This window comes from Betta splendens, chromosome 3 (assembly GCF_900634795.4).
Source record: "Betta splendens chromosome 3, fBetSpl5.4, whole genome shotgun sequence".
NCBI lineage: Eukaryota > Metazoa > Chordata > Actinopteri > Anabantiformes > Osphronemidae > Betta > Betta splendens.
The window spans coordinates 10,657,578-10,681,524 of record NC_040883.2 but is presented as its reverse complement, the minus strand read 5'-3'; the positions used below and the strand labels follow the sequence as shown (position 1 = coordinate 10,681,524).

The 23,947-nt window shown below is 51.6% G+C and overlaps 2 protein-coding genes across 4 annotated transcripts; one reads left to right on the top strand and one right to left on the bottom strand.

Annotated features, from left to right (window-relative positions):
- Positions 1-723: 723 nt before the first annotated feature.
- On the top strand, positions 724-12,553 carry adamtsl5 (ADAMTS like 5). The gene is made up of 13 exons (XM_029144715.3): positions 724-1,320; positions 4,122-4,197; positions 5,084-5,244; positions 5,435-5,495; positions 5,763-5,868; positions 6,244-6,377; positions 7,487-7,610; positions 8,699-8,782; positions 9,270-9,433; positions 9,869-10,061; positions 11,022-11,141; positions 11,218-11,289; positions 11,374-12,553. Exons 1-13 carry the CDS (start codon positions 1,313-1,315, stop codon positions 11,700-11,702), a joined length of 1,632 nt encoding a protein of 543 aa, XP_029000548.1. The 5' UTR covers positions 724-1,312; the 3' UTR covers positions 11,703-12,553.
- Positions 11,895-23,947, bottom strand: serinc4 (serine incorporator 4). 3 transcript variants are annotated; one of them, XM_029144716.3, is made up of 11 exons: positions 20,428-20,938; positions 18,461-18,628; positions 18,210-18,388; positions 17,582-17,661; positions 17,360-17,453; positions 16,828-17,039; positions 16,347-16,442; positions 14,491-14,617; positions 14,302-14,414; positions 13,964-14,117; positions 11,895-13,897 (listed from the first exon to the last, which is right to left on the bottom strand). In XM_029144716.3, exons 1-11 carry the CDS (start codon positions 20,545-20,547, stop codon positions 13,690-13,692), a joined length of 1,551 nt encoding a protein of 516 aa, XP_029000549.1. In that variant the 5' UTR covers positions 20,548-20,938; the 3' UTR covers positions 11,895-13,689. The 3 variants fall into 3 exon arrangements, with proteins under 3 accessions (XP_029000549.1, XP_055363162.1, XP_040925990.1); XM_055507187.1 differs by lacking the exon at positions 20,428-20,938 and adding an exon at positions 23,664-23,947 and having other exon boundaries at positions 11,895-14,117; XM_041070056.2 differs by having other exon boundaries at positions 11,895-14,117; positions 20,428-20,943.

The window sequence follows — 23,947 nt, the reverse complement described above, 5'->3', positions numbered from 1 at the left end:
TAAATAACCAGTGAGTCCTGATACTTGTCCTCCTCCTCATTACTTGACATTGACACAAGGAGACTCCCAGAGACTCCCAGTCTCGGCGTCCGTGATGATTCACGGCTGCAGCATCGCACCCCGTTCACGCTGCGGCTCCGCTCTCATGCTCGCGGCTCTGTTATGTCTGCGCGGCTCCAAGGCCCGCGGGAGCTGCCGCTGCCTGGGTTCGAGGTGACGCAGGAGACGCCCCAGGGATGCGGGAAACTCATATGAAGTGATTAACGCGGAGCGGTGTCTGGACATGCAAAGACGGCGTTTAGGCGCCTGGTGAAACGGGGGGGGGGGCGGACACAGGGGAAGCGGGCTGATGACAAACTGGAAGCATCAGGACCATAATGTCCACATTCATCAAGTGTTTGAACTGGACCGGAACCAGAGGGCATGTGCTCCCAGTTAATTCTTGCCACCACCGGTTTTGCGTTTTCTTTTTCTTTGCTGCATCTCTGGGACTTAACAGTTAAACCATTTGCCGTCTGACCCACAACAGAAGGACTATGAGGTGAGAGTGGAGCTTTTCATATTCCCTGGTCCCTGGTCACATTTGTACTCGCTGTACTTCAGGCTCATTCTTGATTTCTCCGCTGTAGTGTTTTCCTGCCAGGCTGTGATTGGAGGAAAGAGGCGTGTTCACTGCAGGAATGTAGTGCTCAGGTGGAGAGAGAGAGAGAGAGAGAGAGAGAGAGAGAGAGACACCACCACGCGGCGCGCACTCAGCCAAGGACGGTGCCGCGCTCCAGTCACCCTGTGAGACCCTCCGGACCGGGCTGTTCTGCCACCGTGGGCTCTGTGGACCCGCTCCTCTCAGGAGGGGAGAAGAACCGGGCGCTGCAACGAGCCGCCGGCTCCAAGAAAAGGCTCGTCCCTGAAAAATCACCTGCCCGGAGCGACGCGTAAACCCGCGGCGCACTGTTTGGACGGAGCAGCTTTCCGTTCACGCCTTTGACCCGGACGTTTGGATCTGACGCGGGACGTTTCCACTTCGCGTGTCCCCGGAGACCAACCGCTGCGATGCGTTTGGGGAATTGAGTTAACGCAGCTGTCGGATGCGGGACATCAGCAGCTGAGGAACAGGCGCAATAAAACGGTTACGAGTCGGTCGAGCGTCTCTTACACGGGTCGTTTAAAGCCGAAGAGGACGGAGACGTCCCCCCGGAGAGCGGGACATGGCTGGTGTCGCCTCTGGAGCCCGTCTGTCGGAGCCCGCCGCTGGGACGATACGGGCAGAAAGCCGCACCTGACCGCGAACGCACCACCCCATCCAGGATCCGCTATGACGAGGTAAGGCGCTCGTGCCCGGAGAGCATCAGCTGGGAGTCGGACTCACTGACGCCGGTGCGCAGCCTCTGAATGTTTACCTCCAGTTATTTTGCAGCGACGGATGGGAGGTGACAGATTCCACGGGCTGTTTGCTGTTCGCTGCGCGTCATTAGGAGAAAAGTGCGGCGCGCGCTGGCTTCTCTGACCTTTGGCTCAGACCAGATGATCCCGCGTGTGTCACCGGGCAGGCCTCACGTCATGCTGAGCTGATACTGGCCCCTGGCCCCACATTCCATCCATCCTACCTTTATCTCCTGAATGTCACCGCCTATAAATACCCCGCTCATATTTGATCTAATGCCACCGCTGCCACCGGCGGAGCCTCTGCTCTCAACGGAGCGTGGCGCTGTGCGGGACGCACCGTGCGGGCTTCGGCCGCGGGAGGATGAGGTGCGGAGGGAAGCGTTTGGCTCCGGGCACATTTTCTGTCTCCGGAGGAATGTTTGTGTGCGCGGGAGCCCCGTGAGCTGATTTAATCTACTTACCATGGAACACTGAGCATATAGCTTCAAAACGAGGACTCTAATTTGCTCTCCGCTCTGATGTCACTCTCTCCCGTGGGCAGGAATTCCAGGCTGTTTCTTGGTGGATGTTGACTTTAAGCGCTAACGGAAGACATTAGTGCCGAGACGGCGATTAAAACACACGCCCTTAAAGACTATAAGGATGAAGGCGGCCGTGATCTGATCTTTGATTGGTAACACACGTTTGTGCCTCCATAAGCTCAGGCAGCGCTGGTTGTACTGGAGTTGGGCCCCAGATGTTTACACAGGCTTCAGTCCAAAACACACCCAGATAGCAGCTCATCCCTGATTCCACCAGCTCCAAACGCCCCAGTCAGCTACAGGAGCCACTAATCGAGGGCGTGAGTCCGTGCTGCAGATTAGATCTGAGACCACAGGTCACTCATTGCGTGACGGTGTGAGATTTAGCTTCTGCTGCTGTTTCTGTGTCAACCTGAGACGTACGAGACCGCCCTCTTGTTGCTGCTGACACCAGTTGTTCAGGTGAGGTTCTTTGGTCCGGAGCCGGTTCTTTGGTCCGGAGCCGGTTCTTTGGTCCAGAGTCCGGTTCTTTGGTCCAGAGTCTGGTTCTTTGGTCCAGAGCCAGTTCTTTGGCTCTACCAGCCCTCGGTGTGAGAGGGCGTCTCCCACAGTCAAATCCGGGTCGTTCTCCAGGTCATGGACACGGTTCAGTGTCAAGGTGCAGTCAGATAAAACTTTACTGCTCCGTGTTTGTGTCTCTGAATGAACCTGGTGAAAACCTGAACTTTGGCCTTTTAAAAGCCGAGCCTGACGGGGATCAGCTTTGTGCTTTTATCCATTCAGCGTGTCTTTATCTGCCAGCAGAACGTTTTGTGACGTTGGGTCAGAGATCGGGTTGGTTTTGACCCAACTCACTCGGTTTCCGGGTTAACGTACTGTAACAGCTCGTCCCGATTTTCTGAATGAGCCTCGTGTTTGCGACCTTTTTTTCCCCATTGACGTCTTCCTTCTGTCGTTTTTTCACTCCATCACTCGTGAGCGTCTCTGTTTCTCGTTGTGAGACTGTGACTCTGTGAACTGAGACCTTGTGCCTCGTTCAGCGAGGCTCTGAACAGATTATCTCATAATCCCCCAGTGTGTGAAGCGAAGCAAAGTCAAGAGAAGGGACCGAGCTGAGCAACAGGCTGAGTCCAGACTGATTCTCTGCAGTTTTACTCTGTGGCTTCTGTTCAGATCCACGGAACATCTGTAACAGCTTGTGTCGATCTAACCATCGCACCCTGGGCCGGGGTCAAAGGTCAAGACTGGCCTCTCGCTGGAAGATGCGTTGCTTTTTTTTTCTAACGCCTGTAGATCAGAACGTGGAGTGTGACGTGATTCGAGCTCAAGGTCGCGTCGTCGTCCATCGGAACGAGAGACGCTTCAGTTCAGTCACATCACGGCTGTTACAGTGAGCGAAGGTGGAGCTCATCGCTGCCGCTGAACCCAGACCAGCTTCTTTTACAGCTAAGCAGAACCCTGTAAAATAAGAATCCTTTAGCTGCAGATCTGTTGTGTGTTTACATCACTGGGATCTGCTCGGTTCTGGGTTCTGGGCTCCGGGATCCGGGCCGCCCGTCACACTGACTAATGTCCAAATAAACAGGCAGTCTCGTATTGATTAAAGCCATTTCCCTCCCTCTGCCCCTGGGGCTCCTCTCTAATGTGCTGCTATGGCCCTAATGAGCGCGGGAGGCGGCGCTGACCCGCGCTCACCTCTCTGAGGGCCCTGCAGCAACGAGCCAATCAGCCTCCGACTCCCGAAAACAGAGACCAGCGAGGAGACGCTGCTTTCTGGTTGTACATAATATGAATACACAGGCTAAAGGTTATAATTATTTGTAGGTGGCTGCAACCAGCAGCTGCACATGAGCTGACACGGGTTCAACTGATTAGAACCACAGATCCAGACTCAGGATTCCATTTGGGTATAAATTTATGGAATCGGGGAGACGATGTGTCTTTGACCTCCGGTTCCTCTGGTATGAATCCTCCCATGTAAGGAGGCAGCTCTGAAGGTCAGCTCAGTCGAGTGTGCGGAGGAGTGGATGGTTTAATTGGACCGGGCAGCTCCCGACCTGGGCCTGAGCCAAACGCTCCGTGGTTCTGGGACAGAGGAACCCACGGCGACGCAGAGGAGAAGAACCAAGGAGGAGAAGAAGCAGCTTGCTTTACTCGGTTGGTGGGTGATGTTAGGCGGCTCCGGGTCATGACGTGTGTGTGTTTCTGTGTTTCCAGGAACCGGACCCGGTGCCAGGCGCTGACCACTGTCCTGCTGCTGGCCGCTGCCGTCTGCCTGTCGCTCCCACACAGTGTAAGTCCTGCCGAGCTCCTGTGGTATGAACTCAACAACAGCGTGGCTCTGTGTTTGGGCCTCCTCACGCAGTCAGTCGGCCCGGTTCTAATGCGTCCAGGTCGTCTGACCAACCCAAATTAGGCAGTTGAAATACATGCGGGAGCCACTTATTGATAATGTTGGTGTTTTATGAATGGACCGCCTACGCTGAACCCATGGCAGCTCTGGTTCCGGCCCAAAGGCTTTCTCTCGTTTTGCTTTGGGCGTATCCTCGTTCGCCCGCTGCTCCCCTGACGCATCCCTGACGCGTCAAGACGTCTGCTTCAACGCGACCCACTTCCCGACACGTTCCTCCAGCGCCGACTCGTCGCTCAGACTCAGGTTGACCTGCAGCTCTGTGGATGAGGAGCCGCTGGGAACGCTGCCAGTCGAAATCCTCCTGCAGGGCAAACGCTCAGGAATGCGTTGGAGGAGCCGCGCTGAGATTGCTCTAATCACTTTTATTGTGTGGTTCCGATGGTCCGGACCCGGTGGGTCTGAGGGTTGGTTCCCGGAGACGTGTCTTCCTGTTTGCTTTGCGTCTGTGTTTAAACTAGAGATATGAGGTCGGCGAGCTGACGGGTCCCACTTCCACCTGACAGCTCTGAACATGTAGGACAGCGGCGGTTTGGTACCGGGCCGACGGTGCGTTCACTGCCTCGGGTGAACAGAGCTTCTGTCTGTCCGCGAAACACAAGATGAACGAACTCTGTCATTGTCAGATGACAAAGTGTTAGTGGAACGAGGAAACCAGAGGAGCTCAGCGTGAGGGAGGTTCTGCACTGAGTCACCGTCGGCCTCCAGGACCTGCAGGCGCGCGGTCCACAGCTGTGTCCTACAGTGATGGTGTCTCTGTCTGCTTCAGGCCTCCTCGTGGCCTCCCTCGGCCGAGGCTTCGGCCCGTCCCGCTCGCGCCAGGAGGCAGCTGCACTTCAGGAACGACTGGGCGCCGTGGAGCGGCTGGTCCGACTGCTCACGCAGCTGTGGGGGCGGAGCCTCAGTACGGACACGCACCTGCATCACCAGGTAACGCATGGATGAATGTTACACACAGTTACATTTACAATGTACAAGAAATATTGCAAATGCATTTAAATGCTTTGATGATGAAAATGATGCTGATGAAGTTATTGTTCCATGAATGTTAACATAGAATAAAGTCCCACTATGAGTCTCTGCCTCTTGCTCAGCCTCATGAATCTTGATTTTTTTTCAGAAACCCGGTGGGTGGACCATGTGAGGGAGATCCCAGACAATACAAGATCTGCAACACCAAGGTCACTGTCACATAAACGTTTTCACCTCATTAAAACAACTTTCAGCGCAGACGCGTCCCAACAAAGGCTGCAGTTTGTTCTGCGCTGGCGTGTGTTGGCTTTGAGGGCGTGATGCACAGTTTGACTTCTTAACCTTTCTCTCTACTGCCCTTCAGGCGTGAGTGTGTGTGCGTGTGGGGGGGGGGTGTCAGTATCAGTATCATGGGACTGAATGGGAAACGTTTCCGGGTGATTGTTACATGGTCCGTGCGGTCTGTGTTTGAGCAGGAGTGTCCCCCCGGCTCCGAGGACTTCAGGGAGATGCAGTGCTCTGCGTTCAACGACCGCCCGTTGGTGGCTGGGAGCTCCTTCAGGTGGACGACGTTCCACGGAGGTCAGTGCCACTTAAAGCCTGCTCTGGGACCACAGTGAGTTTACATGATGAGAGCTGCTGCTGGTGTGTGTGTGTGTGTGTGTGTGTGTGTGTGTGTGTGTGTGTGTGTGTGTGTGTGTGTGTGTGTGTGTGTGTGTGTGTGTGTGTATGTGTGTGTGTGTAAAGCTCCATCTGTGCTCACATTCCTGTCGCTGTGGTTCTCACGTCCGAGGGGCCGCTGGGTTTTAATCCCACCTGCGTGACATCAGAGGCCTCCTTTGTGTCTCAGCTCTGTTCACTTCCTGTCGGTCTCTCAGCCCCCCCCCCTTCCATTTCTCATCGCCTCCGTGCACATAATAAAGTAACGAGTCGCTGCCCGGACATGTTCCCCGCCAGGCTCCAACCCCTGTGAGCTGAGCTGTCTGGCCTTGGGTCACAACTTCTACTACAACTTCGGCCGCGTGCTCGACGGCACCGCCTGCGACGAGGAGGCCGGAGCGGGAGCGGTGTGTGTCAACGGACGCTGCCTGGTGAGCGGAGCCTGTTCTCACTCAATGTTAGTGTTAGTGTTAGTGTGTTAGAGTAACGCTGCATCACTTCCTGTCTGGGGACTAGAGGGGAGAGAAGCACTCGGTCCTGACGCTGGTCAAGCTTTGCAAAGGTTCTACCCACTGAAGTTCATCTGCTAATTTTATTTGAATATTTACACAGAACAACTCGGACCTGTGTGTTGGCTGATCCTGGAGGCAAAAAGGCCTTGTGTGGAATATAAAAACTGACATATGTCATGTGTTGATTTCTACCAGTGGATTTATGGGCCGGCACCGGACCGGCCCGAGGTCAGAGCAGCACAGGGCCTGAAACGGGAAGCAGATGCTGCAGCTGTTGTGGACGTCGCTAAACATGGAGCGTTAATGGCTCCTTGTTGTTGCTGTTGCCAAACATGCTTGTTTTTCTGTTTATTGGCCATTAACAAGATGATCGGGCAAATTGTAAACAGCTGGATGAATCCATCCACCTGGAAAACTCATCAAGTGAACGTTCGCACTGTGCCTCCTGTTGGCAATAACTGGAATCTGCTGGTTGGCTTCCTTAAATAAAAGCTAATGTAACTGCCTCTGCAGACCTACGTCATTAGAATGAATTCCCTCAGGTCTTCCTCGTTGAGCTGAGCTGGTCTGTGGTCGAGCCTTCTCTGGGTCTTGTCACAGAGGATTCATTTCCTGTTGTGCTCACACCAAAGCCTGGAGAGTTTTTCCTTTTTTTGAGTCGTCTCTCAGCTTGTTGCTGTTTTGCCCGAGAACCTCCCTCTAAAAGACAAAGCGACACCATAAACCATTGGGCACGTCATGCTCTTTGGCATATGGCATTTTAACCTTTGCAGAGGAAGCTCACTGAGCCGTTCTCCTGCCTCGAGGCCCCAAAGTGCTGCTTTTTCCAAAGTCAATGTTTCTGAGACGATGACAAAAGACTCTCTTTGAGTTACAGTAGGTAGGAACAAAGGTCAGAGGTTTCCAGGGATCCCAACTGTGTGTGTGTGTGTGTGTGTGTGTGTGTGTGTGTGTGTGTGTGTGTGTGTGTGTGTGTGTGTGTGTGTGTGTGTGTGTGTGTGTGTGTGTGTGTGTGTGTGGTGGTACAGAAGCCCGGCTGTGACTCTGTCCTGGGCTCTAAGCAGCAGGAGGACGCCTGCATGGTGTGTGGAGGACGTAACACCACCTGCCTGCAGCACAGGAGTGTGTATGAGAGCAGCGGCCTGGAGGCAGGTAGGACACACACACACACACACACACACACACACACACACACACACACACACACACACACACACACACACACACACACATCATCACACGGTTCCACCGGGTGTTAACTCCAGACCCAGCCTCATTGTTCTCTGACAGGCTGAACATTAAGCATGGCAACAGCGTCTGGCTGCGCTCCAGAGAGAAAGCAGTTAACAGCACCTCCTGAAATTATAGTTGTTACGACTGCAGGAAGGAGCAGGAACACTGAGTTCCTGAGGCGAAGCCGAGGCTGGCTCCCTGCCACCGGTACAGGACCTGGGGTTCAGAGGCCAACCTCAGTCTGACTCTGCACACGGGCCCTGCAGGAGGACCGGGTCTGAGCCAGAACTGTCCTGACTGAAGCAGGACGTGAGTCCCCTGACTGTGACTCTGCCTCCATCTTTAATTTAACCCTGGTCTGAGTGTATAACTGTAGAAGACTCCATCCCTCCCTGCAGCTACTGTACAAACCAGCAGAGTGAACCTCGCAGTCAACTGCGTTGACATAGTGAACACTGAGGAGCTGACGTGTGCCTGATAGTGGCTGCTTTGTTTGGGCGGCTCTGCAGCCGTGGAGGGAGGTACCATGCTCCTCACAAGGTCAGACCCTGATGGCCTCCTGTCTCTGTCAAATCCTGAGCTGGAGCTACACGGGCGTCAGAGAAAGGCGGCATCACTGCTTAAACCATTCATCACAGTGAGGCTGGTTGTACTTTATTGGTAGACAACGAAGCCACAAGCTGCCGGTGATGGATGACTTCTGTTTCACGGTGATGCAGGTTCATCATACAGCCCACATCCCCTAAGGCTCGTACAGGTGCTGGACCCTGAACGCCTCACGGCTCTGTCTGGGCTGACGTGTCTTTGGGGGATGGGAGGCGAGTAGACAGCTCTTTGCGATTCTGTCGTCAGCCTCTAACGTTCACCATGATTTAGATGGAACCACTTCAGATCCGCTCCAACTGTGCTGTTTAGCAGCTGTTGGTGTGGCTCCAGCCCAGGTTGAACAAACGGACGTCAGCTTTAATGGGAGGTCATTCAACTAAATCCAGCCCTCTGTTGGCCAGGTCCGTTTGGATACAGCGAAGTGGCCATGATCCCGGCTGGAGCCACTCGCATCCGAGTCATCGATAACAGCAGGAATTACCTCGGTAAGATTCACCCTGTCGCACCACAAACACCTGCCGTCTCCAGGGCGACAGCACACCATTAAGCAACCCATTTAAACGATTCCTGGAATCACTATCACTTCCCCCCACTCCAGAGGCCGGAGGGTCTCAACTGTCCCGTGTGGTTTGTTGTCCAGGCAACCGAATAACTGAGGGAATCTATTCTGATCCATGTGTGTGGGATCAAAATAAAACCGTCCCTCCAAACGATACTCGCTGCGGTTCAGTGAGTTTCGGGGCTGATCTGAGCACTGAGGCAGGTGATGCTGCTTATTTCCATCCCATGTCATGGAAAATCCTCTGGGCTCCGGGGACGAGCGGCTGCCATATAAAGCCAGCCGGCGTATTTGAGGCTGCCTTCACCCCCACATGACCCACCGATAGCGAGCTACGCGTTGTAGTCATGAGGAGCCTTGGACTTATCAGCACTGAACTCCAGACCCCTCTGTGCCCCCCCCCCCTCTCCCAGCGCTCCAGAACGGTCGCTCCCAGTTTGTCATCAACGGCAACTGGAAGATCAGCGTCCCGGGCGAGTACAGCGTAGCCGGGACCAAGCTGCTGTACCGGCGCTCCGCAGACACCTGGGAGAGCTTCGAGGTGCCGGGACCCACCCAGGAGGACCTGCATCTGATGGTGAGAGCCCCCCCGAAGCCCAGAGCCGGCGTGAGAGAGGCCCTTTTACAGCTGTTTTCTAATAAAGCCACACAGAACTTTTGCCTCTCTCGTGCTGACAAAGTGAAAAAATGTCTCGTTGTAAACAAGCAGCCGAGCTTCGAGCCAGTTAGGAACATTTCCTACTGTTTATGGACTTGATGAATACAACAGTCGTGTCTTCTCATGTGGTTTACTGGTTGTGACCCAACGGTGAAGGCTGGAGCCGACTCTGATCTGTGTGCTTCACTTCATGCTCCGTGTTTCCGGATCCTCCACATGTGGGTCGCAGAGCTGCAGGGCAGTCACAGCACAGTTCGGCTCCAGGCTGTAGCTCCGGCTAATCGGGCTCCAAAGCAAACGTCCCGGCACCAAACCGGTGCCGGGGAGCTTCACCGTGTGCGTCCTCGTGTGCAGGTGCTGGCGACGGACAGACGGGGAGGCATCGAGTACGAGTACTGGCTGCCTCCGGAGCAGTTCGCCCTCCACCACGGCCGGAGGAGTCCGCTCCGCCAGGCCCAGCACGCTGCCAGGTACCGGCCCCGGGAGGAGCCCCGGCCCACGGCCGCCAGCGCCGGCGCCGGCGCCAGCACCGCGCGGCCCCACCGCTGTAAGGAAGCACACACTGGCTCGGACCAACGGCACCTTCACACTTCGCCGCCCGCTCAGGGTCGTTTGAAAAGCCAAGCGTTGCACGTGCGCAGGTGTTTGGTCACAGGTCGGTGTTGAGTAGATGCCTGAACCAGAGCAGAGGCAGTGACTTCATCTGCTTTGTTGTTCCCAGGACCGTGTTAATCTGATCCTTCTAGTAAAAACTCTGGAATCCTATTGTTATTGTTTAACATTTTTAGTCACATCACATGTTTTCATGTTGACGGATTCTGTTCTACTTCAGGAATGTGCTTCGTCCAAAAACAGACCGGTCCATTAGTTGCAACTCTTTGTCACGTTTCTCCATCAGTGTCAGTGAAGTGAAGGGCAATAGTTCACATGTGAAGCAAATCTGGGATCTGATCCCATTCTAAGGAAGTAGGATTTCCACTGGGCCAACATGGCCTGACCGTCCTGGTCTCCCCTGCTCCACATGTGGCATCGTTCGCACTAATAAGAATAACTGAGGTGGAAGCAGTGACAGCGAGGGAAATGCCAGCTCAGGCCCACATCCAGAGGTTCAGGCTGAGGAAAGTGAAAACAGAGCTGCTTCGTCCCTTGTGACCGACCTGCTGCACATGTGCCGACTCTCCGTCGTTCTCACGTTCACTTTCTCTGGAATCACCTCCAGCTGGAGGCTTGTGTCCAAACCCAGTCCCGCACCTGCTGTCATGAAGTTGCTGAGGTCAGACTCTACTAGTGAGCTGAATGGACTAGAACCCGTTTAGAACAGCGCTATTAGAGCTCTGTGGTCTCAGTCAGACCCGAGGTTTGAACCCATGAAGGTTCACTGTGTGTGTGTGTGTGTGTGTGTGTGTGTGTGTGTGTGTGTGTGTGTGTGTGTGTGTGTGTGTGTGTGTGTGTGTGTTTGTGTGTTTGTTTGTGTGTGTGTGTGTGTGTGTGTGTGTGTGTATCCTAGTTTTGAGGCCCGTGAAGCCACCACGTCAGCCTGCTCATCAGAACCAACACCGGCCCGTCCTGCCCCGCCTGGAGCGGGAGGAGAACCACAGAAACCTCCTGCCTCAGCCCTCACCTGGAAGTACGAGCACCCCATTCCACCTCGCTGTTCCTCAGCTTGACTCTGATTGACTGATATGTGGTTGTGTGTGTGTCAGGGAATTGTGGGAAGTGCCGGCGGGTCAAAGGTCGAAGAGAACGCCAGAAACAGTACTGCCAGAAGGATTTTGGTGAGTCTGGATCTTCTCCTGCGTGTTGTCTACTAGCTCGTGATGAAACGCTAACGAAGCCCGTGTCTGTCCGCGTCCTCCCAGTCTTCCGGGCCAGGATCGTTGGGAAGTTGTACCGAGGCGAGGAGACGCGTTACGACGTCCAGATCGTCCACACCTACCGGAACCGCTTCCGCCTGGAGCACCGGGAGTTCCTGTGGGTCCCCAACGTGTGCGACTGCCCCCAGCTGGAGGAGGGGAAGCAGTACGTGCTGATGGTGCGCCGGCACATTAACTATGAGCACACGCTCAACCGCATCCTGCTGGAGGAGGAGAGCTACGCGGTGCCGTACCGGCCCAGAGAGGACCGGCTCCTGGCGCCGCTCAAGAGGCTCTGCAGCAACAGAGGGCCGGAGGCGGGGCGGCAGGGGTGAGCCTGGAGGCGGACCGGGGCTCGGTGGGACCCGAGCAGCGGACAGGTTCCAGCGGTGGCGTCGCTTCAAACTCACCACATTCAAACTTGGACACGTTTATTTAAAAGCCTGAGCAGCTTAATATCCGTACAGAGCACTTTACACACAGCGAAGAGAAGAACACTGACCTTCAGCTACGTCTCATTGGTCATTTGTGTGTGTATGTGTGTGTGTGTGTGTGTGTGTGTGTGTGTGTGTGTGTGTGTGTGTGTGTGTGTGTGTGTGCCTGTGCGTGTGCGTGTGTGTGTTTATCGTTGCATTGAACAGTAAATGAAGGGTTTGGGTTTGAGCTGATCACGAGTCAAGCAGAACACGACTTCAGAACCAGCTGCAGGTGAGAACGACCACCATCACCAGGCTGTGGCTCAGATCTCCTGCCTCTCTGATTTAACATCTCTAATGTCACTTATTGCTCCGTCTTTGTCTTGTTCTCGGCCCAACGTCATTGCTGCATCTATTACTCTGTAACAGCAAAGATTCCCGTCTCACGTGTCAGAAGTCAGTGAAGCCGAAAGACATCAAACAAAACAGAAACGATGTTAAACTGTCTGATGACCACTAAGGAGTCTTTGATTGATGTTGCTTCAAATCACATTCATGTATAAACGAGCTTTAATCCAACTGGTTGTTTGTGACCTGGTTCTGTGTTGTAGTCACTCATAATGTGATGTATTCACCAGTATTGTTTTGTTGCTGCCAGCGGACATTTTAAAACCCCACTTTTGTGCCAAAGCGGTTTGTTCACATGGACGATCACCACTTTCTCTGTGAATAGCTTCATTTTTTAATTAAAGCCAATTTCACGCCTTCGAGTGATGTTCGATTTGTGACACAGAACAGACGCGATGACGGGCTGTAGGAAAAGCATTTATTAACAAAAAGCTTCACGTCTACAACGAAGGGACCTGATCAACACCAGCTACAGCTACTCGGGCTGTTCCCACTGAGGCTGATCCTCACCTGCATCAACCTTCCAGGACGACGGGCCTGTTGACGACTACGTCTGAAGGCATGAGACACATTCTTATTTCTTTGACCACCCTTGGCTTTTAATGCAGAAAATGCACATAATAATGCACATAATTATTCACAATTATCGGTGAAGCCCTCTTATTTTGGGTGTCTCCTTGGCCTTGATCTGGATCCTGATGTCGCCATAAACCTACAGGGTGTGAGTCTGTAGCAAAAAGACTAGACGAGCTAACGTGTGCTACAAAGATGCTACAGTATCAAAAGTACGAAGGTTTTTTTTCTGCTGGTCAGATTAGATCCAAACGTAGAAGCACAAGGCAGTGGTCACACATAACTCTGAGCCAAGCTTGTCTGAGCATCATCATCGTCAGTGTGTGAACCTAATATCAAACTAATGTGACACTTCTAGTTCACAGAGCAGCAGGAAGTTGAGGCTGCGCTCACTGGCTCCACAGGCAGAACCGCAGGACGTGAAGCTGGTGGTTCACACCAGGTCAGAAGAAGCTGCCAAATGTTTCAGAATTCAAATGTTTATGATTTCCTTTGTTTTTTTTCTATTGAAATGGGAAAGATTTAATGATCACAAGCTTCATCCGAACCAACAGGATTTGTGTTGTCTCTGTAAACGGTGGTTTGGCCCCATTATCTACAGCGTCTCCTTCTTTACAACATTTAACATCTAAATCTGAGAATAGAAAATAAACTATGCAAATACAGCAATGCGTCCATATTTAACCCTTATTGATGCATTCGCTTTGTCCATAATGAGATTTTTACATCTCCCACATTTCTCCCTTTGGCAATTTCCACTGGAGGTCCACTGACGTCCTCATTGTCTTCAGGGCTTCACATCGACAGGGCGTCGGGTCCGGTCCCGCTCAGCACTGAGTCTTTGACCCGTGACCCCCGTGACCTCCGCGTCTGCAGGGCACCATGCTCATCGCCTCCCGCGTCCCTTTCGGCGGCGCGCGCCTCGTCAGACGCTGACGGAGACGTGGCGGGAGGACGCCGAGCGCCGCTTGATGCGCGAGCGCCGGGGTCTGGACTCGGACTGACAGCTGCACAGCGGACCCAGCAGCAGCCAGAGGTAGAGCAGCACACAGGCCCAGCAGGACGACAGCTTCACCCAGAAGGTGGACCAGCAGCCGTGGGTGAAGGTGGTCTCCAGCACCGCGGACTCGTAGCTGGAGAGGACAGTGCAGTTTAACAGGATGCTGCTGGGGGGGCAGACGCTCCCAGTGTTCACTGACCTGAACCAGTTGGTGAGGGTCATCATGACGTAGAGCGAAGCCAAGAAGAACACGAAGTGGAAGAAGAAGTAGCTGTAGGCGACTCTCTGGGTTTCGTTGTGAATGACCTTCTGACAACCCTTAATCTCGTCGTCGATCACAAACTCGTCCTCGGCTGAAACAGACGCAGACAAACCGTGAGGGGATCGCTTACGAGGCCGCGCTGCCGACGGCACGCTGGGGATGTGAGTTCAGATTTATGAACGCCCGAGATCGTTGGCGGCACAAACAGGAAACGATGCGGTTGAGTTACAGTAGCCCAGGCCTCAGCCTGAGCCTTCATCAGTGCGTGTACGCACCTTCCTCCTCCTCGGGGCAGCAGAAGCAGCAGGTGGCCTTCTGGAACTCGTAACGATAGACTTTGATCATCCAGAACGGGCCGAACACCTCAGCCAGGTAGGACGCCTCGTTGCTGATGGGACCAGATCAGAGTCAAGTCAGCAGCCACAGACTGAAGTCTGCGTGGGTGGGTTCCAGCACCAACCTACCAGGCGAACAGCACGCAGCAGTACATGATGGCGGCGCCGATGATGGCCACGGCGTTGCCTTCATTCTGGATGTCGTCTTGTCCCACGCTGGGGTAACAGACGGTCATGTTCACCCCCTGGTACAGCACTGACACACAACACCATCATCGTCATCAACGCCGATCACGCTACACAAACCTTCTTGAACTAGACACACTAAAAGTCAAGCATTTGATGGGCGCACGTGTTTGTGCGGTCGACTGATAAAACCTTGGTGATGTCGGCTCTTTGTGTATTTTTTACTGTTCAGGTCAAACCCTATGAAATGCCTTCCTTTCTTGTAAACGGGGCCTCGGCTGCAAGTTTCACAGTCTCTGGACTGAACACACAGTTGTCGTTGCCATGGCGAAACCTCAGAATTACACAAATCTGAAGGACACGCAGCCGCAGTGAGTGGGAATTAAACACGTTTGGGTCACGATGTCTCTATAACAGAGTCGGCGCATATTTTCTCAACAAGTTGCTACAGTGTCCTGCACTGCCCCCAGGACACACACACACACACACACACACACACACACACACACACACACACACACACACACACACACACACACACACACACACGGATGAATGAGAAATCTTTCTAAAGTAGCTGAGTTGAGCTGAGACTCTGAGAAGTTTGGACTCTGACATCAGACAACAGCTCTGTGCTAGTGAGTCCCTACAGTGACCTACAGACCTGTTGTTAGTTGGTTTGTTACTGATCCAGTTTAGTCCTCTCCTCCCATCCAGGCCGAATGACTAGAGAATTTGTGATAATCATAACCCATAGATGAATATTATTATTCAGGTTCTGAAAGTGAGGAGCAGGGTCACAGCCTCAGTGTTTACAGTGTCTGAGAGCCAGGCGGCGACGGACCGATGGTCACAACAGCAAACAACAGCTCAAGCGGCCGATCCTCCTCAGTCCATTACGGTTTGGAGAGAAACAGGCGTGTCATGGGAGGCCGCAGTTGAATTAATGTGTTGTGTTGGCGCGATCGGACCGTCAACACGCCGTCAGCTCTTTAATCTGCGACAGGACGAGCCGCGTGAGAACACGTGTAATGAAGCTGTATCCCTCTGCTATTATGTTGTCAGTGGATCCACGAGGAATGCAAAACAAATATCCCTCAGTCTGCTTCACCACGGGCCACCGGCCCAGCAGGCAGCATGTCAGAGCACATCTCATCCCAGTGTGTGTGTGTGTGTGTGTGTGCGCGTGTCATTCAGATGTAAGCCCAGATAAGACGGGGGCCTCTGACAAGCCACGGCACTAATGCCTCAGTCATGTGGAGGCTCTTTGTCTCACCTGGAGCCTGTAGGTGAGTCACTGAGGAAAGCAAAGGAGCATTTTGGAGGATTTCTACTGAGTGTGTGACTAAGTAGGACAATGAGGTTCAGCCAAAGATGTCTGATAAAGTTCATGATGAGATAAAAATAGAGCACATAACTGGATGCTGAGCAGAGAGGAAAGCTATTTATGCTGCAGCTCAGCAGGAAAAAAACTAACAGCTATTTAATGAAGAAGAAATAGAGACGTTACTAAAATAAGAGATGTGTTTAAATGAGCAGATTCACTGGTGGAGTGTGAACTACTTGTTCTAGAACTATCATAAGAAGCTGAACGGTGCTAAAACAGTGTTGGCTGAGAGGAACCACCGAGTCCAGTGACCTGTTCACTCATCTCATTCACTGATGGACGGGAGCTTCTTTCTTTCCTTTCCTAAGCCACATGTTTTCAGCTTAAACAGCAGAGCTGGACCTCGGATGAATCCCCCAAACATGAACACAACCCCTAAAAAATTTTGTCTGCTGCGTGTTTGGCGCCTCACCTTTCTCCGGCGGGCGGCTGGACAGAGCAGAGAAGGTGAGGTACATGACGTAGCAGCTGATGATGGAGGCCTGAAGGAGGCCGGAGCGAGGCTGCTCTGCAGACAGACAGACAGACACACACACACACACACACACACACACACACACACACACACACACACACACACACACACACACACACACACACACACACACACACACACACACACATCCAAAAAGAATGCTGATTAACTGACGTTTACAATCACCCACTGCAACAGATCACCCTTTATTAAATGAAGTTTAATTTTGTGCATTTTCATGTGAGTGCTTCTGTTGTTACTCAGACATGTGCGGACGCAGCAGGTCTGCAGTCGACCTCAGTCTTTAAAGGAAGGAGCAGATAATATGAGGCTGCATCTAATTATAATCATCGGCAGCAGCTCTGGGCTTGTTCCCCAGCTCAGACGGACGCAGCGCGACGACGGACGCCCGACTCACTCTGCTTGACGCACGGCGTGACGGCGATGAAGGACATGAGGCCGCAGAGGCCCAGGTTGATCCACAGCAGCGCCTTGTTGAAGTGGCAGGCGATGGGGTGCGTGTAGTACTTGTACATGAAGGTGAAGGCCATGGTGGCGATGGTGTAGAAGAAGAGGGTGGCGCAGGTCACTGCCAGGTACCAGCGCTTGTTCTCCGCTGCTCCCGTCAACCTGACGGCAACAAGGACGGAGGCGGCTTCAGGCATCAATAAGAGACATTCTAATGAGATGGAGGACGTCCGATAAACAGTGTTGGATTGTTTCATTCTGCTCATCCTGGTTTTGTCAGACTCAGATGACTCAGTTTTCAATAGAGTCACCTTCATGATCAGCTGCTGATTATTCCTAAACTAAGATGAACCTAATTTACTCCAAACACATCTGATCTACAGCCTCCTCTTTCAGTCTGTTCATCCCAAGCTACAGTGCATCACTATGGCAGCATGAGTTACTGCATGTCTGTGGTGATCAAGGTTTTTTCTCCTACTCACCAGTTCTTGTTCCAGGTGTGTGCAAACGCTGTGATGAGGATGAGCTGGATGAGGATGAAGGCAAACCCCCCCACCACACCAACGTAATGCCAGGCTGAAGAGAGAGAAGAAGGGTCACAGGCTCATTTCAAACGAGGTCCAATTCATGAGGAGCCGAGGGAGCTTCTTGAGCGGAGCTCTGCTGCCCTCCAGCAGCCTTCACAGAGCGGTGCACTGACTCACCGTGCAGGAAGGATTCTGTGGGGATGAAGAAGGCGGCGGTGCACATCCCCAGCAGCGTGATGAGCTTCAGGAACCAGAAGCTGAAGGACATGAATCAGAGCAGTTACTCCTTCAAGCTCCAACACGGAACCAGGAGATCAGTGGACCCGATAAAACCCATGATCCCCGTTCACCAGGAGGTGAGAGGAGGAGCCAGTGCCGGGTCACCCCCCACCCCACAGACCACAGAGAGCTGCAAACTTTGCCAAAGACCCTGGAACCTTTCATCGTAACACTGATAGGACTCTTGTGAGCAGATTTCCAGCAGCCTGTCAAATCCTAATCCCAGCTACGTCACGGCTCTAATAGTCAGCGCTGGGACAACAAAGAGCTTTAAATAGAGGCTGCAGGTTGGTATTTAAAGACGAGCAAGCACATCAGGAGGAGCAGCAAGATGTGAGCAAACGTTAAACTAACGCTAACATTTTGGGTCTTTTTTCATCTCTTGTCTCCTCGTCTTTTTTATATGTTTTTCATCCTTTAACTCCAAGCGATCTGTCTCTTACTGATTTGCTCTTATAAACGTGACACATCCTACATCTCTTGACGCTCATGGACCGTTCTCAGATTTAGGATGTGAATAACTGACCCGTTGTGTATGAGGGCTCTGAAGTCCTGGCTGGACTTCACGTCGATGAGGAAGATCGCCATCATCAGGTAGAAGCAGGAAGTGCCGAAGCAGACCCTGTAGACGGCCGAGTAGCCCACCAGCATCTCGCAGTGGCCTCCTCCGTGTGCCTGGTCACACACCACGTTGAAGAAAGGCACCTGAAGCACACACCAGCGTTAATCAGCATCGCCGGGCGTCTGTGAACGCGGCACAGAGGCGAAGGCGCTCACGTTTTCCCTGACGAGCTCAGACACGGTGCTGGACAGCATGAGGCAGGACACGGCGCAGCTCATGATGTGGAACAGGGTGTACATGACCCGCGTGCTGGTGGACGACTTGACCGGAGGACAGAAGGCACAGCACAGAGAGCAGGGGGCCGGTCCACAGCAGCAGCAGATCTGAGGAGGGGATGAAGCACAGTAACACCAATGAAGCCATGAACCCGTCGCCTTTGGTCTGAGCGACTCTGGCCTGTAACAACACAAAGCATCTGCACACGTTTTGTGTCTATGATGGTGTCTGTTTTGACGCTGATGTCGCATCTTCATGGTCACTGTCAGTACTGGACCTTCCTCTTACTGCACAGTCGACTAGTTGAGTCCAGACACAGTGATCTAGACAAGGCCAAGGTCGTGGTGTCGCCTTGAGTAATAACAAAGGCTCCAAAGGCTTCGTTTAAGTGGACCCGGTCAGACCCGTTTGCCAGGCTGCAGCTGGAGGCAGATTAACCTAATGAGCAGCAGCATCTGTCTGGTTCTGATTCTAAACGACTGACGGCGAACACAAACCCTGCACACACATCTGTCTGTCACTGATTCATTGATGCATTGTGGATTCTAATCTGATGAATACACAGGGATTATCCAACTTTTTTTTCTCATTGAAGTAGAAGCCTGAATAAAAATAGAGTTTTAATTAGGCCGAGTAGCTCAACAAGGATCTGAGCCCATAGAACAACAGAACCACTGAATGTTCTCGCTCTGCATCCGAACCTTCAGCATCTTCAGCGTCACCTCTGTTTCTGTAGGAATTCTAGGTTATATGTCCAGCATACTCCAAGGTCACAGGTCATCCGTTGTATAGGACAACAAAGCAGAGCATCCAGGATAAAGAGTCTATGAGGACAGGCAGATATTTGGAAACTTCCAACTGTACCCCAGCGAGAGGCTGCAGATGATCACAGAGTTTCATGTGTCCTCGTATCTAGTTAATCTGAGAGATAATCCTGCATGAATCACATTCCTAATGCACCAGTGATCCATATTTACCTCGGCCCTGTTTACATTAACTTTCATACATTAGTTTGTAAGATGCAGAAAATTGCTTTGAGAACGTGAACAAGCTGTTTAATGTAAATGCATCGTTTAGAAAATTATGCATCTGCATTTTTTTAATTAGGCATCTTCTCGTGTTTTACTGTAAGTGTTTATCATTGTCACAAGATGAATATTAAACATGCTGTTCCCAACTTTTGAACCTAATGTTTAACTTCTGGAGGCAGCAGCCACTATGTGTTCACAGCCTTCATTTCCCATGATTCCTGGCTTTAAACATCATCATTCAGTGACCTGGTCAATGTGGCCGAGTGAGGAGCCTGACTGTGTTATACTGGTGAGACCTACCTTATTACACATTACTACAGCAGGAGGTTGTGATCAATCTGCAGAAATAGTTCCATTACTCACAGACTCAAATCCACTAAAAGCTACTGAAACGGCTTCAGAGAAGTTTTAGTTTTCAAACCAATTAGGTGACTGTTTACAATATCAGATGGGATGATCAATAAGCAGCTTCCATCCCCGCACTGGGATCTACAAAGCTGCAATGAACCAGGGTGAAAAGAGTCCGGATCAACACTCCAACCCTCAGAACCGAACCACCTGCTGACCCTCAAATCCGAACCCCCCAAACAAGCGACTGGTTCTAACGCAGGGTCCGTCTCACAGCTGACGACCTGCTGTGCATGGAAGCAGCTTCATGTGCAGCTGTCGACTCAGTCAACTCAGTCGACTTCCTCAGAGTAAAACTTGTAACAGGAACTTACTCTCTTTATCCATACGTTCTCGTATTCAGTATTTTACACTCCTGCACTTTTATCTTTCCCAAAGGCTCTCACAGTATGGAGTGGGACGCTGCTCCAACGGGCACCTGTGACCCTGGAAGCCTCGGCCTCCAGCTGTGGCTGCTCAGCTCTCACCTGATAGGCCACCATGTTGAGGAAGTAGTTGTAGACGCCGCTGCGGTTCATCCCCTGAGAGGCCGACATCGTGCCCCTGAGCTGCTTTTCCTCGGCCACCAGGCCTCTACATTTGGCCATGAACGTCCCGCAGAGACAGCGCTCCTCAGAGAGCCTGCAACGACGGCATCCTCACGTCCTCCGCTCCTCTGACTGGGCCTGTCAGGCAACGCGCAGCAGCAGATCCCTGCGAGCTCCTGGCTGCTGGATTAGCAGTAAATCCAGTCCTGCACGGCTCCTCATCCAGAAGCCTCGGCACCGGAACCAGCACCAGCGCCGGTTTAGCTGCTCCACTTCGGCCTCAGCGCGGAATAGGTTGCTTTTTGCCCAAATCCCGGCTGCATCGGCTCAGCCGCTGCGCCGGCCGCTGCCAGAAAAGAGGGAGAGGTGTTGGCAAATGCCCGGCGTCCTCCCCCGTCCTGCCCGCTCAGATTAGGAGGGAGTCTGTGAGAGGGAGGAGGGAGGAGGTCGACCGTCCCATCTGTCCCTCACGTCCCTTCCCCCACAAGCCCAAGCCCAGCAGTGAAACAGGATTGGGTAACACTCGTGTTTAATCCAGATTTACAAAATTAAACAATTACCCTGTGTGATTTCTGGACGCTGACGCCTGACACGTTTCCAGGTCCGCTGCTGAGCCAGCAGGCCTGGTGCAGGTCCCAGTCTGTGTGTTACTTACAGAACGAGGCCACGTCCATAATCCCAGCAAGTTGTCATGACTGCGTTACGACCCAGAAACCCTGAAGTGGGCCGGACAACTTAATACGGAGCAACCCAGTGGGTTTAGGTCCTTAAATGCAGCCAAAGGAGGCCAGAAAAAACCAAAATGACCTAAAACCACCTTCCACAGGGTCAGACCTGGAATCCTGGAAGCCTGATGTGGGAGCGTCCAGACATTTGCTAAGACACCTTCAGGTTTAGTGCTGCCACAGCAGCGGTGTCTTCATGCTGAACTGGGAACATTTATGAGGTGTAATAACGTAGTAAAGGCTCTGATCCGTCATCTCTTACTGACACGCAGAGAAATATTGAGCTTGTTGTCAGCGGTGAAATGAAAGTGTGTTAGTTGTTACAAAGTGCTGAGTGCAGGGGCTCAGATTTAGGTTAGTGTGCAGGGCGGAGCGCTGGGGTAATCCGTCGTCCCTACGCTCTGCCAGGACGACCTTCATCAGCCCAGACCGAACACGAGCTGCAGCTCCGTCGCCTCCAACACACTCGTCTAGTTTCCTTTTCTCAACAGCACAGCGGTCACTAACTGTCCTGAGCCAAAGCTGTAAATGGCCATCAGGTCACTGGATTAGCTTCAAACCTGACACAACACTCTCACCGTTAACTGTATCATTATTGTTATTGATGTTGTTAATAATAATAATAATAATAATAATAATAATAATAATAATAATAATAATAATAATAATAATAATAATAATAATAATAATAATAATAATAATAATAATAATAATAATAATAATAATAATAATAATAATAATAATAATATATTAACCCAACCTCTAAGAGGACAGTGTTTCAGATGATGGATGGGTATTGTTATTATTGTTGTTGTTTACTCATTTGCTCAGTAGTGCAACAAAGAAAGAAGGAGTTGCTTTCACTTAATCACAGGTAACAATACCACAGCGTAATAGTACGGGCAGCTTCAGTGCCAGAGCCTGGACCTTCTGGTTCCAGTCGCTTTCTAAGAACCACGTAAGAAGCCAGGTTAAATAAGCAGGAACGTCAGAGGTGAGCGTGGTTCAGACTAAGAGGCTTGAAGTGAATGAAAGGTCTCAGAGCAGCAACAGGATTATTAGTGTGATTCTGAGTAACCTCGTCCACAGCTACTGTCAGTCAGTAACACAGACAAGTAATAAACCATGAGCAATATTATACATTAAAACATGAGCATCTTCCTCTTTACCTCCAGACTTCAGCGTTTTGCGCTCCGTGAGATTGTTTCATAATCTGAGCCCAATCAGATTCCTCAGATTGTCAGCAATGAATGGGCTCATTGTGTCTTGTGCTTCTATGGGATGGAGCGTTCCCACTGGTTGAGGCCATGTATAGACATATATAAAACTTTTATAAATTCCAGTATTGAGCAGAAGCTGGTCCCTGCTTCATTTAAGTCCTAAATGAACATTGACCGGATCATTTGGTCGTGGTTTTCACGTAAACAGCTTCTGGATGTCATCCAGTTATTATTGCGCAACCCTGAGCCATAGATCGAGCGCTTTCTCTGAAGCAGTGATTTGCATCCGCTAATTTGTTTGTGTTTGTTCCCTCTGGCACTTCCTCCTCTCCCACAAGGCTGCAGCAATTATGTGAGAGTGAAAGGGGCCCCCAGGAATGCTGGACCACAGCAGCCTGGACCCGGCGAGCAACACGTGTTCACCGCAGACACTGACTGGAACCATCCAAGTCAGAGCCCCACCGTATCTTCTGTTTCACCAATAGAACGCTTTTAACCCAGAGGAATCCTGGAAACTACCACATTACAGCTGTTGGGCCAAATCCAAAATGTTCTAATCGACTTAGCCCCAGGAAGGTTTCCCTGATGAAGTTGTTTTAGCCACAAGACAGGTCTGTGATGTCATGATATGGGAGAAGCTAAACAAAACTTTAAATTCAGCTTTTTAAAATGCAATGTTTCAAGATTCTTACAGACTCACAGATGTCGCACAGCTTGGATGCATTGAATAATTTAAGGTTTTGTGCTTCTTCAAGCTACTGTAAAAGGTTAACTAGAAGTTACACCATGTCCCTCTGCCATCCTTGCTGTTTGCTTTACGTGCCTCGCTTGTTCCTACACCAACGTAAAGTAAAGCTTTGCTGGAACGGGCACAGGAGCTGAGTGACTAGTCATTAATGGTCCCATGGTAGTTCAGTGTTAGTGACTTAATGCACTACCAGAGAATCTGAGGTCAGGCCTTTAATTATCCCCATAGGAGACCATTCTAATTATTTCTAATTGTCTTGTTGGTTTAGGTAAATGTGCATTTATACATTTGTATATTTGTGAGCATGTTTCCAATCATATCCTGTGGACATAGAACTATATGTCTGTTACTAATAGTTGTTTTTCTGCACATCCCATATCTTATTGATGTTCAGCTTTGGGCTGTTAACCTTGAACTGTCCATTGTTTTAGAATTCATTTATGTTATGTTTCACATCTCAGCATCTTTGTTGGTTGCTCTTACCTGAGACCGAAGAGACCGTCCTGACATCATGTCCCTAAGGCCTGAGACCACAGCTCCACACAGTTGGACAGCTGTCAGTCATAGATCAGGATGAAGGGGTTAGCGTGACGACAGAGACTCCTCTCTGGCCCCGGGGTCATTCCTCCGGCCTCCGCGACCACTCACACCTCGTCAAGTTTGAAAAGCCACAAAGCGCTGATGGGGTTTTCACTCCTGCTCTAGACTGACAGTGTGGACAGGTTCCTCTTTCCTTTAAGCTCATTACAGTGGGTGGACTGAAGCTC